Below are 12,199 nucleotides of genomic sequence, written 5' to 3'. Positions count from 1 at the left end.
GCATCTACTATGTGTCAAGCACTAAGCTAGTTCCTGGGGATACAAGCCGGCCCTTCCTGCCAGGAGTTTACAGTCTAGCACTCTGTTGTCCTATATGGTAGCCACTAGCCACATGTAGCAGTTGAGCACTTACAATGTGGTTACTATGAATTAACATGTGCTGTAAACCTAAAACATACATCAGATTTTGAATACTTACTATGAAAAAAATAAAGTGAACTATCCTAATAATCACTGTTTTCATTAATTACATGTTGAAATGTAATATTCTATATGTGTTTGGTTATACATGATTAAAATTAATGTGAATGGTGTCTTTTTACTTTTTAAATGTCTCTACTGGAATATTTTAAATTTTATATGTAGCTTGCATTGGTGGCTCACATTCTATTTCTATTTGACAGTGCTGGTTTTTAATGAAGATAGAGGGATAGAGGAAAAAAAGGGTAAGGATTTTTAATAGGTGTTTTAATGAAAGGGTGTACAGGATATGGGGGAGGGATTGTTTTTAGTCCAGGAGGCCATGAGAAGAAAGAGGAAGGGAATCAACTTATAATGTGTCAAGCATTGTGCCAGGCACTATAAATATCCTTATGCACTATGGTAGGCATTTTAATATCTTCACGCATTGGCTTGGCACTTTAAATATTTCACTTAATCCTGACAAAGGCAATCACCTCAATCGTACCGCATCTTTCCACCCACTGGCCCCTCCTTAGTCAAAGTCACCATCCTCTCTAAGCTGGGCTATCTGCTGCTGCAACCTGTTAACTGGCCTCCCCTGACTCACTTCAATCCATTCATCCACCTTAAGGCCAGAATGAGCCTTCTAAAACACAAACCTGGTCATGTTACTCCCCGAATTGGAACTCTCCCACAGATCCCCCATTGAGCTCTGGATAAAATCTAGTTCCACATCATCGTTTACATATACAGCCAGCCTGTCTACCCTCTCTGTTCCATATCTCGCTGTACCTCCATGCTTCTTCTCTTTGTTCTAGCTACTCTCAACTTCTTCCTGGGCTTAGAAATCCCTGCATTCTTTTCTCTCTGTGTTGGTCTCTCTGACAGAATTTTCTTCCTCTCTTTGTCTAGTTAACATTTTATTCTTCAGATTTTATATATATATATATATATATTTTTTTTTTTTTTTTTTTTTTTTTGAGATGGAGTCTCACTTTGTCGCCAGGCTGGAGTGTAGTGGCACAATCTTGGCTCACTGCAACCTCCACCTCCCAGGTTCAAGCGATTCTCCTGCCTCAGCCTCCCAAGTAGCTGGGACCACAGGCACGCGCCACTGCACCCAGCTAATTTTTGTATTTTTAGTAGAGATGGGTTTCACCATGTTGGCCAGGATGGTCTCGATCTCTTGATCTTGTGATCCGCCCGCCTCGGCCTCCCAAAGTGCTGGGGTTACAGGCATGAGCCACTGCACCTGGCCCAGATAATAGTTTTAATATTACTTTCTCTAAGAAGACTTTCTGGAACCCCCACCATTCTGAGTTAAGTGGCCCTCTTAACTTGACCTTGGATCTTGCGGTGTTTTCCATAATGTAGCACTGGTAATACCATATTATATTCTCGCAACCTTTTTGGATGCAATACTATATTGTATTCTCCCAACTTTTTGGATGAGAGGCATCTATGAGAACCTGCTAAAAGCTAGATCTTCTCTCCAGAAAAAAGAACACATGATAAATTTGGCACGCAATTTCAGAGATTTTATAGAACTCCTAAAACCCTCTGGGTTTCTGGGCACTCCAGATTTAGAACCTTTGCTCGACTACAATTATCTGCCTATTTGTTTACTTTTCCTGCTAGACTTGATGCTCTTTGAGGGCAGGACCATGTCTATGTTATTATAGGTATTTCCTCAGTACCTGGCCCAGCCCATAGATACAAAAGATAATAACTATTTGTCTATGGCTTGACTAAGATGCTAGGGGGATAGGATTATCATGCCTTCATTTTTCTTTCCATTATTTTTATTTATTTATTTATTTATTTTTGAGACGGAGTCTTGCTCTGTCACCCAGGCTGGAGTGTAGTGGCACAATCATGGCTCACTGCAAGCTCCCTCTCTGGGTTCAAGCGATTCTTCTGTCTCAGCCCAATGAGTATCTGGGATTACAGACACGCACCACCACACTTGGCTAATTTTTTTGTATTTTTAGTAGAGATAGGCTTTCGCCATGTTGGCCAGGCTGGTCTAGACCTCCTGACCTCAGGTGAGCCACCTGCCTCAGCCTCCTAAAGTGCTGGGATTACAGGTATGAGCCACTGTGCCTGGCTTATTTTTTTTTCAATGGGTTTTGAGGTACAGGTGGTTTTTTATTATATAAATGAGTTATTTAGTGGTGAATTCTGAGATTTTAGTGCACCTGTCACCCGAGCAGTGTACACTATACTCAATATGTAGTCTTTTCTCCCTCACCCTCCTCCCACCCTGCCCCCACCATCCCGGAAGTCCACTACATCACTCTGTATGTCTATGCATCCTCATAGCTTAGCTCCTACTTATAAGTGAGAGCATGCAGTATTTGGTTTTCCATTCCTGAGTTACTTCACTTAGAATAATGCATGCCTTCATTTTTCTAAACCAAATTAAATCTGACTTAGCCAAATCCTACATGTTGATGAGAAATGTTACATTAGTAATCTTCAGGAACCTCTTCTCCTGAGTTTTTTTCACAACTCCAGAGCTTAAGTACCTCAAGAAAATTCTGGAAGTTTCATTTTTTCTCAACTCATTGAAGCCTCTGTTTTTACCATCACTCCTGTTCAAGATATCACAGTTGGGCACTGATCTTTCTCATTGGCCTGGTGTGACTGCCCTGGGTGGGCTGTGAGATGACCATCATGGTAGTTCACGCCCTGAGGTTCTACCGCTTCCAGGAATCGTATTCAAAGGGTATCCCTGTCTACAATTCTAGACACCCCAAACCACCCACGGCTTTACCACAGTCAAAGGGAAAATTCTTCAACTCAGAAACACCACCCTTCTTATTTGTCTGGGATGATCTCACAGGAAGCCCTCCAACAGGCATGGCAGAGACTGAAAACTCAAATAAATACCTAGAAGGATGGGGCAAATAATGTTAATGAGCATAGTAGGTCAGCTTTAAGAGATAACAGGGGTTGGGCACGGTGGCTCGCGCCTATAATCCTAGAACTTTGGGAGGCCGAGGCAGGTGGATCACCTGAGGTCAGGAGTTCAAGACCAGCCTGGCCAACATGGTGAAACCCTGTCTCCACTAAAAATACAAAAATTAGCCAGGTGTGTTGGCACACGCCTGTAACCCCAGCTACTTGGGAGGCTGAGGCATGAGAATCGCTTGAACCCGGGAGGTGGAGGTTGCAGTGAGCCAAGAAAGCGTCACTGCACTCCAGCCTGGGTGACAGAGAGAGACTCCATCTCAAAAAACAAACAAAAAACAAAACAACGACAACAAAAAACAGACAGCAAGGAGCGGCAGTGACCGAGGCACGCTGGGAAGCACATACTTAGTCTAAAAATGAGCAGCAGCCAAGGCTTCGACAAATTGTTGCTTGAATTTCCATACCTTCCAATTTTTCAAGGGAAGCTGGAAATCTGGATGTTCATGTGATAGCTCTTTTTTTCTTTATTTTTCAGAAATTACCTTATTAAGGTATATTTTGCATATTCATATTATTCGCAGTGTATAATAATTTTTTAAATAACTTTACCAAGTTCTCCAACCATCACCATAAATCAGTTCATCAACTCAATCAGATCTCTCCTGTACATTCACCGTGCTGACCCTCCTCCCCAGCCCCAGTCCTTACTACAGGCAAATATTCTATTTTCTGTCTCTACAGCATTTTTATTTTTCATTTTTTAATTTTTTTAGACTGCGTTTCACCATGTTGTCCAGGCTGGTCTCAAACTCCTGACCTCAGGTGATCCACCCACCTCGACCCCCCAAAGTGCTTGGATTACAGGCGTAAACCACTGCACCCCGCCCTCTGTTTAACTTTTTAAAAAAATTGTGGTCAAAAACACAGAATACATTTAACTTTTTAGGAAACTGCCAAACTATTTTACAAAGTGGCTGAACCATTTTCCATTCCTGCCAGCAGTGGCCTAAGGTTCCTGTTTCTCTACATGCTCACCTACATTTGTTATTGTCCATCTTTTCTATTATAGTTATTCTAGTATATGTGAAGTGGGATCTCATTGTGTTTTTTCTTGTTGTTGTTTGTTTGTTTGTTTTTGAGACAGGATCTCCCTCTGTCACCCAGGCTGGAGTGCAGTGGTGCAATCTTGGCTCACTGCAACCTCCACCTCCTGGGTTCAAGTGATTCTCCTGCCTCAGTCTCCCAAGTAGCTGGAGTTGCAGGTGCCCAGCACGACACCCAGCTATTTTTTGTATTTTCAGTAGAGACGGGGTTTCACCATGTTGGTCCGGCTGGTCTCGAACTCCTGACCTCAAGTGATCCACCCACCTCAGCCTCCCACGAACTCCTGACCTCAAGTGATCCACCTACCTCCGCCTCCCAAAATGCTGGGATTACAGGCAGGAGCGCGCTGGCCCTTCAATGTAGTTTTGGTTTGCATTTCCCTAATGGCTAATGATGTGGGATAGATTTTTAAATTTTTGGAATTCATTCAATTTTTTTTTTTTTTAAATGCTGTATATCAGTCCTGTACAAATGGAACAAAACAAGTTCAGGGGCTGGAACTGCCCTGAGGGAACAAATGTGGACTTCTGACCTACAGCCTGCAAAACAATGGTCTGTGAACTTTTTCTTTTGGAGATAAAAGCAACCTAGACCGACAGCAAAAATTACTATAGAGAGAGGAGAAAGATTCCTCAGTCTTCTGTAATAAATATGTACACTAGAAAAAGGGACAATTTTCAAACTATTTATAATGCCACATTTTGTTTACAGGAAATCATTATGTTACATCTTCATGAATGAGTCTTTTAGGTATATATTTATATCCCCTTTTTAGAGATGAGGTTAAGCGATTTGTGAAAGGCAAAGTTGGATTCAAAGCCAGGTCTATCTGCTTCTAAATCCTGTGCTTTCTTCATCAAGATGGCACCAAATTCTGGGATGAAGCTACATGGGTGGAACTGGAGTCAGAGGAGGCTGCCTGGGATGGATGATAGATATATAGTGGCGCTAGGTGTTGGGAGAAAAAGAAAGGAAGGAGTCAAAGAGATTTCAAGAGCGGTTTCATTCACAAAGAGAAGTTGGGAAGACAGTTTGAGCGGTGGGAAAGGGAGATAGAAGAAAATAGATTTGGTATCTACCGCTTTTGCAGTCCCCCTCTCATCCACGCAGTTGGAAATGCAGGGCCCAAGTGCCAAAGAGCCACCAGGGGGAGAGACACATTTGGGGATATTCTCTTTATTATTAATTTCTCATCAAGACTAATGTCTTCATGGTGTTTCATTCTGGTGAACTTCCTGCCCTCCTCTTCTGATGGTCCACTGACTTTGTGTTAAAATTATACAAAAGTTGGCCGGGAGCGGTGGCTCACACCTGTAATCCCAGCACTTTCGGGGGCCGAGGCGGGCGGATCATGAGGTCAAGAGATCGAGGCCAACATCCTGACCAACATGGTGAAACTCTGTCTCTACTAAAAATACAAAAATCAGCTGGGCGTGGTGGTGCGCGCCTGTAGTCCCAGCTACTAGGGAAGCTGAGGCAGGAGAATCACTTTAACCCGGGTATCAAAGGTTGCAGTGAGCCGAGAACGTGCCACTTCACTCCAGCCTGGCAACAGAGCGAGACTCCGTCTCAAAAAAAAAAAAAAAATATATATATATATATATATGCAAAAGTTTTTAAATTATGAGAAACCACGGACTCCGTGGCTTACAGGGATATTCACGAGTGGATGCACTAAGCATAGAACTTTGTCATTGCATTCTCAGTCATTGCACTGAGAAATGACTTCGGTGGCTGACAAAGTGGAGATTCAGGCCTTAGAATGGGAGTCTTTGGTCTTCTCTAAACACATTTCAAAATTCATTAGTGGAATATCATTCATATATTTTGGAAAGTTAACTTGTACTAACACGTGCAGACTGCCTTAGAAGGACAGACCGCTGCATGGAGCCAAGTCACAAGACACCTGGACACGAGGTAGTACCCCAGCAGGCAGGTGGGGGTGGGGGACCAGATGCAGCAGAACAAAGGACAAAATAGAGCCTGGGTCGAACTTCCCCAGGAAGGACTCTGCACTCAGCTGCCTTCGAGCCTCTTCTGAATTCCACCAACCCTTCCTCAGCACTTCCTGCCTTGTTTTTTTTTCCTTAATTCACTTTTTGCCAGACTAGACGTTTCCTAGGCTTAGGCAAACACATCATTATCACACGTATTAAAATGCACCCATAGCCTACATTAATAACTGATTAATAACTGCATCTTGCTGTAAATTTTTATGATCTTGACTTTCAGCTTTTGTATGAATAATCCATTTTGTTCATGTGATTTAGACTTTATTTATATATAATTATGCAAGAGTTATGTTGCAGGTGCCTAGATTCTGCAGACATTTCATTAAATTTTATTTACTTTGATTTTTCCAGTTTCCTTTCCTTATTTTGGGGCCACTGTTTTTCAGTCTCCAACGTTTTCACAGGCCCTAGGGGATATGACAGTGCTGCAGGAGTCCAGCCTTATATTCCTAAGAATCTCTCACAGCCCCTCTCACGTAGGGAGCTCTGATGAATGAATGAAAGAGCGAATGAACGAGTGAATGAATGAGGTGAATAAAGTTTCTTCTAAGTTTTCTCTCCAAGGTCGGTTCTCTTCTCATTCTTCTGGAATCTCAGCCTTGCCTGGAGGCTGGGCAGGAGAGCCTCTCGCCCCGCTAACACCAAAACTGCGACCTTGGAGGATCGTGTCCTGGGCCCGGCCCTCAGCCGATCCCGGCAGAGTCCCCCCTGGGGCCGGGGTCGGGACGGTGGCCGCAGCGTGGAGCGCAGCCGGGGACCAGGCAAAGCCTGTGCGCATGGGCGGAGTGGCGCCCTCCCCCGCGTTCCCTCCCCCACTGCAGGTGAGTCGCAGCGCCGCGGCCCCCACCCCGCGCAGCCCCGGGGGTGACGTCAGGCCTCTGGACCGCGCTCCGCCCCGCCCCTGCAGGCAGCGCTGAGGGACCGCGACTCCGCGGTGGAACCCCGTCCCGCTGCGGTAAATGCCGGCTGCCGCAAGCAGAGGGGGCGACCAGGCGCTCGAATGTGCTGCGGCAGCGGCGGCTGCCAGACGCTAGGACGAGGAGTCTGCGGTCAAAGCGGCAGCTTCCTGCCGCGGCCCACCTGCCCCGCGGCCCCACAGCCGGTGTCAGCGCAGCGCGCGGGCCACCGCGGGGTCCGCACCCGCCGCCTCGCGGGATCGCCGGGCGCCCAGCCAGCCTCAGCTGTCCATCTACGCACGAGCCAGCCAATCGCGTGCCACTGCTCCAGCCGCACCTCCCAGAGCCTATGACGGGCGTAAGAGCCAGCCTATGAGATTGGGGCCTCGGTGGTCTGGGCTGGGAGCGGGAGCCAATGAGCATCATTCCAGGTGGGTGGAGGGAGCTGGACTCGGGAAGGTAGCTTCGTTCGGGTTGCTAACGTCTTCCCTTGGAGATGGGCGCGCAAACCAACCAGTGGGTCTGGGGGCGGCGGTGATGGGCGTGGAGCTGGCCCAATGAGGGTGGGAGTGGGTGGGGCAGGCCGGAGCAGCAGTGCTAAAGGAGCCCGGCGGAGGCAGCGGTGGGTTTGGGACTGAGGCGCTGGATCTGTGGTCGCGGCTGGGGACGTGCGCCCGCGCCACCATCTTCGGCTGAAGGTGAGAGGTGCGGCTGCCCGGGTCCGAGTGCACGGCCCAGGGCAGAGGGACAGTTTGTGGAGAGAGGAATGGATCCTGGGCTGAGGGGCCCGGGCGGCTCTGGAGGGCAGGAACCGGGGACCGAAGCGGGAGCTGGGGAAGACAGAGGGGCTTCTGAGCTGTAGGGTTCGTGCTGCGGGGACCTTAGGTTAGTTTGAACAGGGTCCTGGGCTGGGGGCAATGGGACCCCAGTGGGTGGAGATGGATAGACTCCCGGACGGGCGGGGATAGAGGTCCTTGTGAAACCCCTGCGGGGATGAGGGCCTGGGTGTGCAGGAGGGCGACCCCTGGGGGGCTGGGGATGGAGATCTGGGGGTGGGGACGTGAGGACCAGGTTCTCGGTGTGTGGGATCCCTGGGGACGCGAGGTCGAGGGGCTAGTGCCCCGGCGGAGGTTTCGGCGTGCCCCGCAAGCCAGTGTCTGCCTCCTAGGAGGGGAGGGGATTCTAGCGGGGCTGGAAAGCGCAGTCCCGGCGGTCGGGTGGGGGGGCGCTGGACAGGAAGGGCCCCTGCCTGGGTTGCTGGGTGGGTTAGGCCTGGCCGGACCGGGTTCCCCGGAGCGCTAGAGGGGTTCACCAAGGGCTTGGAAGGCGGGCGGCGCTCGCCCGACCCGTGGGTGGAGGGACAGGAGGGCAGAGGCTCTGCGCGGCCGGGGGAGCGCGCGGCGGGTGAGGGGCTCCGGAGCCGGCCGCGGGCGTGGGGAGGGTCGGACTCCGCCGGCGCCGGGGAAGGAGCACGGGAGAGGGGCGTCCTGCCGCGCCCTCCATGGAGCGCCTAGGCCGGGGGTGGACGCCCGGCGAGGCCCAGGCGGTTTGGGGGGGCGAGGCGGGAAATGTGGCGGGGCGCGCTGCAGCAGGACGGCCGGGGGGGAGGGTCAGCGCTCGCCTCGGGATCCCTTTATTGTGTAAGCGAGCTGGGAATGGCCCGCCGCAGTCTCTTCATTGCCTTCTGCAGTTGGGGGTCACACCCTGATCCCATAAAATCGGACTGGAATTGGGTCGGAGGGAAGTTGAAGCCGCGGAGTCCTGCCATTTGCGGGGGCTTTGTGGGCCTGTGGTGGGCGGATGCGGCCCTGGGAAGCGGGAGGCCCCCAGCCAGGCCTGTTTGGAACTAGGGCCTTAGGAAGGAGGTTGGCGACTCGGCGGGTCAGACCCGGGCTGGTGAGGTTTGGATAACGTGGCCTCTGCCTACAGCCGTTATCTGTGTTTCTTTAGGGCCTCTGCAGCTCCCTTCAAGATCACTGCGGTGGATGGAAGGGGGTGGGGTGGGCTGGGGTGGGGTAGGGGAAAGCAGGCGGGGTAGATGCAGACTGCAGATGAAACAAAGACGGCTGTTTTCGCTGAATAATGTAATACCAAACATAATACTTTGGCTTTGCTGAGATTTTGTTTTTTAACGTTGAAACTGAGGATTCTTTGAGTCAGGTTTAATTATTCTTGATAGTATCTCACTCTGGAAAACTTTATAATCTATTTATTGTTTTATCTCCTTCATCAATCTGCCTTTATTAATTATTCTTTGAGTCCCTTGCTTTTGATGTTTAAGTATGCCCTGTCTGTCTCGGGTTCTGGAAAAGTGGCCATTTTATGCATCTCCTTACTTCTGCATCTTAAATTCAGTTCTTCCGCGTCCTTATCTGGAGAAAGCATATGGTGTAATTGTGCGATATAGCACGAGCTTTGGCAGCAGAAGGATGTGACCCCTGAGAGCCTGGCTTTTCATTTGGGCTCCGTAGGGAAATCATTACAACGAAGGCAGCTGGGATGGAAGGTGAGATGGAGGAAATCTTGAAGGGCACGTTGTAGGGTGGAAGACTCTATGCTTCAGCGGTTTATGTACTTTGTTATCGCATATGAGGAATTAAAGTTCCTGGGGTTGGATCCTAGTTTTGGAAATATTTAACAGGGCATAGAGATATTAATTGGGAGATGGGGCAGGCCATAAGTAGCAGTAGCGGCCTTTTGCGTTTGGTTTGTGTTTGTGATCACTGGGTTAAGGATTTTGATAAATTAGCAGACTTGTCCCGCCCTGTCATGTAAGTGACCTCAATGGTAGCAATACACAAATTGGGACAGTTCTGTTTTAGCTCATCTGTTATAGATGGATGCTCTGTCATGGTTAATTTATCCATCCTTCTTGTTTGCCTTTCTATATGCAGGCCGTTCATAAAATTGAATTGTTTGCCTCTGTCCACACTTACAGTTAAGTGCTGCGAGGAGGTTGATAAGTTTGCTGGGTGGCATTTCACTGGAAGTGAAAAATGACTTGGGGGTGGAGCCCCAGGGGTGTGTGTGTGTCAAACCACTGAAAGGGATGGGAACTTCGGCTCTGTAGGGGGCTAATTCATACACAGATAAATGATTTAATTATAATTAGGCAGCAATTTCAAATGACACCAATAACCCTCAGACCATCTTTATGTCTGCTAACAAAAAGACTCCTGTTTATCCTTATTTCCCCTAAGTTATGGGTATCTTTTTCTATAAAATATAAAACCTTAGCCAGATGATTTCTTGGCCAGGCCTATACTTTTTAAGCCATAATTGATTGGGTTTTTATTTAGTAGAAAGGTAGTATGTAGCGTTGTATACTCCACACCCTTCAAAATTTCCTCCATGTCACCTTCCATCATTGTAGCGGGTAGTCTGGAGCTGAACTCTGAGTTTAATCCCAGCTCTGCTGCTTGTTAGCTGTGTGCCCTTGGGCTGGTTATTGGCTTTCTCTATACCTCAGATTCATCTGTAAAATGGAGATATTAATAGTGCCTACCTCATAGGGCTGTTGTGAGGATTAAGAGTTGACATATGTAAACTGCTTAGAATAGTGTCTGGCCGTAATTAGTGATATATGACAATGGTATCTGCTGTTTTAAAAATCATAGTGTTGTCCTTTCTGCAAAGCAAAGCACTGGTGAGTGGTACACTGTTAAACACCAGTATTATCCAGATTGGGTACCAAATGTACAATGGAGTTAAATAAATGTATTTGGCAATCACAAGTGAAGAATTAAACCGAACAAAATATCTTCAATGGTCTCATGAACTCTGTCAGTTAAACAATAATATGAGCACTTTCCACCTGCAAAGCCCTCTGGTGCAACGCAGGGTAGGTTAAGAAGAAAGTCAGGAGAACAGTACAAAATGTTAGGAGAAGGAAAAGGATTGAATTGCCACATTGACCTGAAAAGAACTTCTGAAAGGATGGCATTTGGGTCAGGAGTTGAAGGAATAATAGCTTTTTGGTTGTGGAGAAGTTGAATTTCACTATAAGGGTTAGGACCATTCAAGTAAGTATTGATCAATAAGTACAGAGCCCCTGTTATATACCGGGGACTAGACAAAACGCTCAAGATACAGCATGGAACAGACAACTATCCTCATAGTGTTTAGTTGTAGAAGTGTCTGAAAAAGTGAAAGTAATTGGTAATCCTACTACCCAGTAAAGACCCAGTGAATATTTGTTCCATTTAAAAAAAAAAATACATGCGTGTATGTAGTCTTCCCCACAAAATTGGGAACATGCTGTGTAATTACACTTTTGTGTTCTATCGGGTTTTTTAAAAATACTAAATGACAAGCATTTCCCCATCTAGAAAAAAGTACTGATAAATTTAAGATGTCCCAATTTGATAAAATAATTTTAAGATATATAATCTACTGTTTCTAGACCTGTTCTAGAAGTTATTTGTTAAATTATTCTAATTTATAGTCACCTGCTAAATTTAAGCATCTAATTACGTGTCCATTGTAAAATTTAAGAAGTGTGTGCGTGTCTACTGACAGCAAGACAGTTTCCTAAGTCCTCTGTAGGATATGCAGTTTACACCTGATAAGAATAGTAAGAGAAACTTGTTATATTTTGCTATGGTTGTATATTTTCTTTTAATAGATTCTATCCTTCTGAAAGGTGGAGTGTGTATCCTATTATTTGTCTTCAAATTTACCTATGATGTTTCCCACCTTGAAGCCACGCCTCCTTTCTTCTTTTTAAAAATTTTTTATTTTATTTATTATTATTATTATTATTATTTTGAGACAGAATCTCATTCTGTTGCCCAGGCTGGAGTGCAGTGGTGTGATCTCGGCTCACTACAACTTCTGCCTCCTGGCTCAAGTGATCTTCCTGCCTCACCCTCCCGAAGAACTGGGACTACAGGCTTGTGCCACCAAGCCCGGCTAATTTTTTGTATTTTTTGTAGAGATGGGGTTTTGCCATGTTGCCCAGGCTGATCTTGAACACCTGGACTCAAGCGATCTACCTGCCTTGCCCTCCCAAAGTGCTGGGATTACAGGCGTGAGCCACCCCGCCTGGCCTCCTTTGTTCTTACCAGTGTGCAATGTTTAAGTTGGAAA

At 46.9% G+C, this 12,199-nt stretch overlaps 1 protein-coding gene across 42 annotated transcripts in view; it reads left to right on the top strand.

Moving 5' to 3' along the window:
• The first annotated feature begins 7,120 nt into the window (after nucleotides 1-7,120).
• MYH10 (myosin heavy chain 10) overlaps nucleotides 7,121-12,199 on the top strand; it is a 153,866-nt gene continuing 148,787 nt past the window's right edge. For 12 of the 42 annotated variants that reach the window (XM_065532760.2, XM_065532756.2, XM_065532759.2 and 9 more), the window contains exon 1: nucleotides 7,736-7,809. Coding sequence is in view for 5 of the 42 variants with exons in the window: in XM_065532755.2 (XP_065388827.1) it covers nucleotides 7,484-7,542 (59 nt within the window). In the remaining 37 variants the exon portion in view is untranslated. The other 30 variants (XM_065532755.2, XM_065532745.2, XM_065532747.2 and 27 more) reach the window with 8 other exon arrangements.

The sequence above is a fragment of the Macaca fascicularis genome, chromosome 16 (genome assembly GCF_037993035.2).
Source record: "Macaca fascicularis isolate 582-1 chromosome 16, T2T-MFA8v1.1".
NCBI lineage: Eukaryota > Metazoa > Chordata > Mammalia > Primates > Cercopithecidae > Macaca > Macaca fascicularis.
The sequence above is the reverse complement of the archived record's forward strand: the minus strand, read 5'-3'. Positions and strand labels throughout refer to the sequence as shown.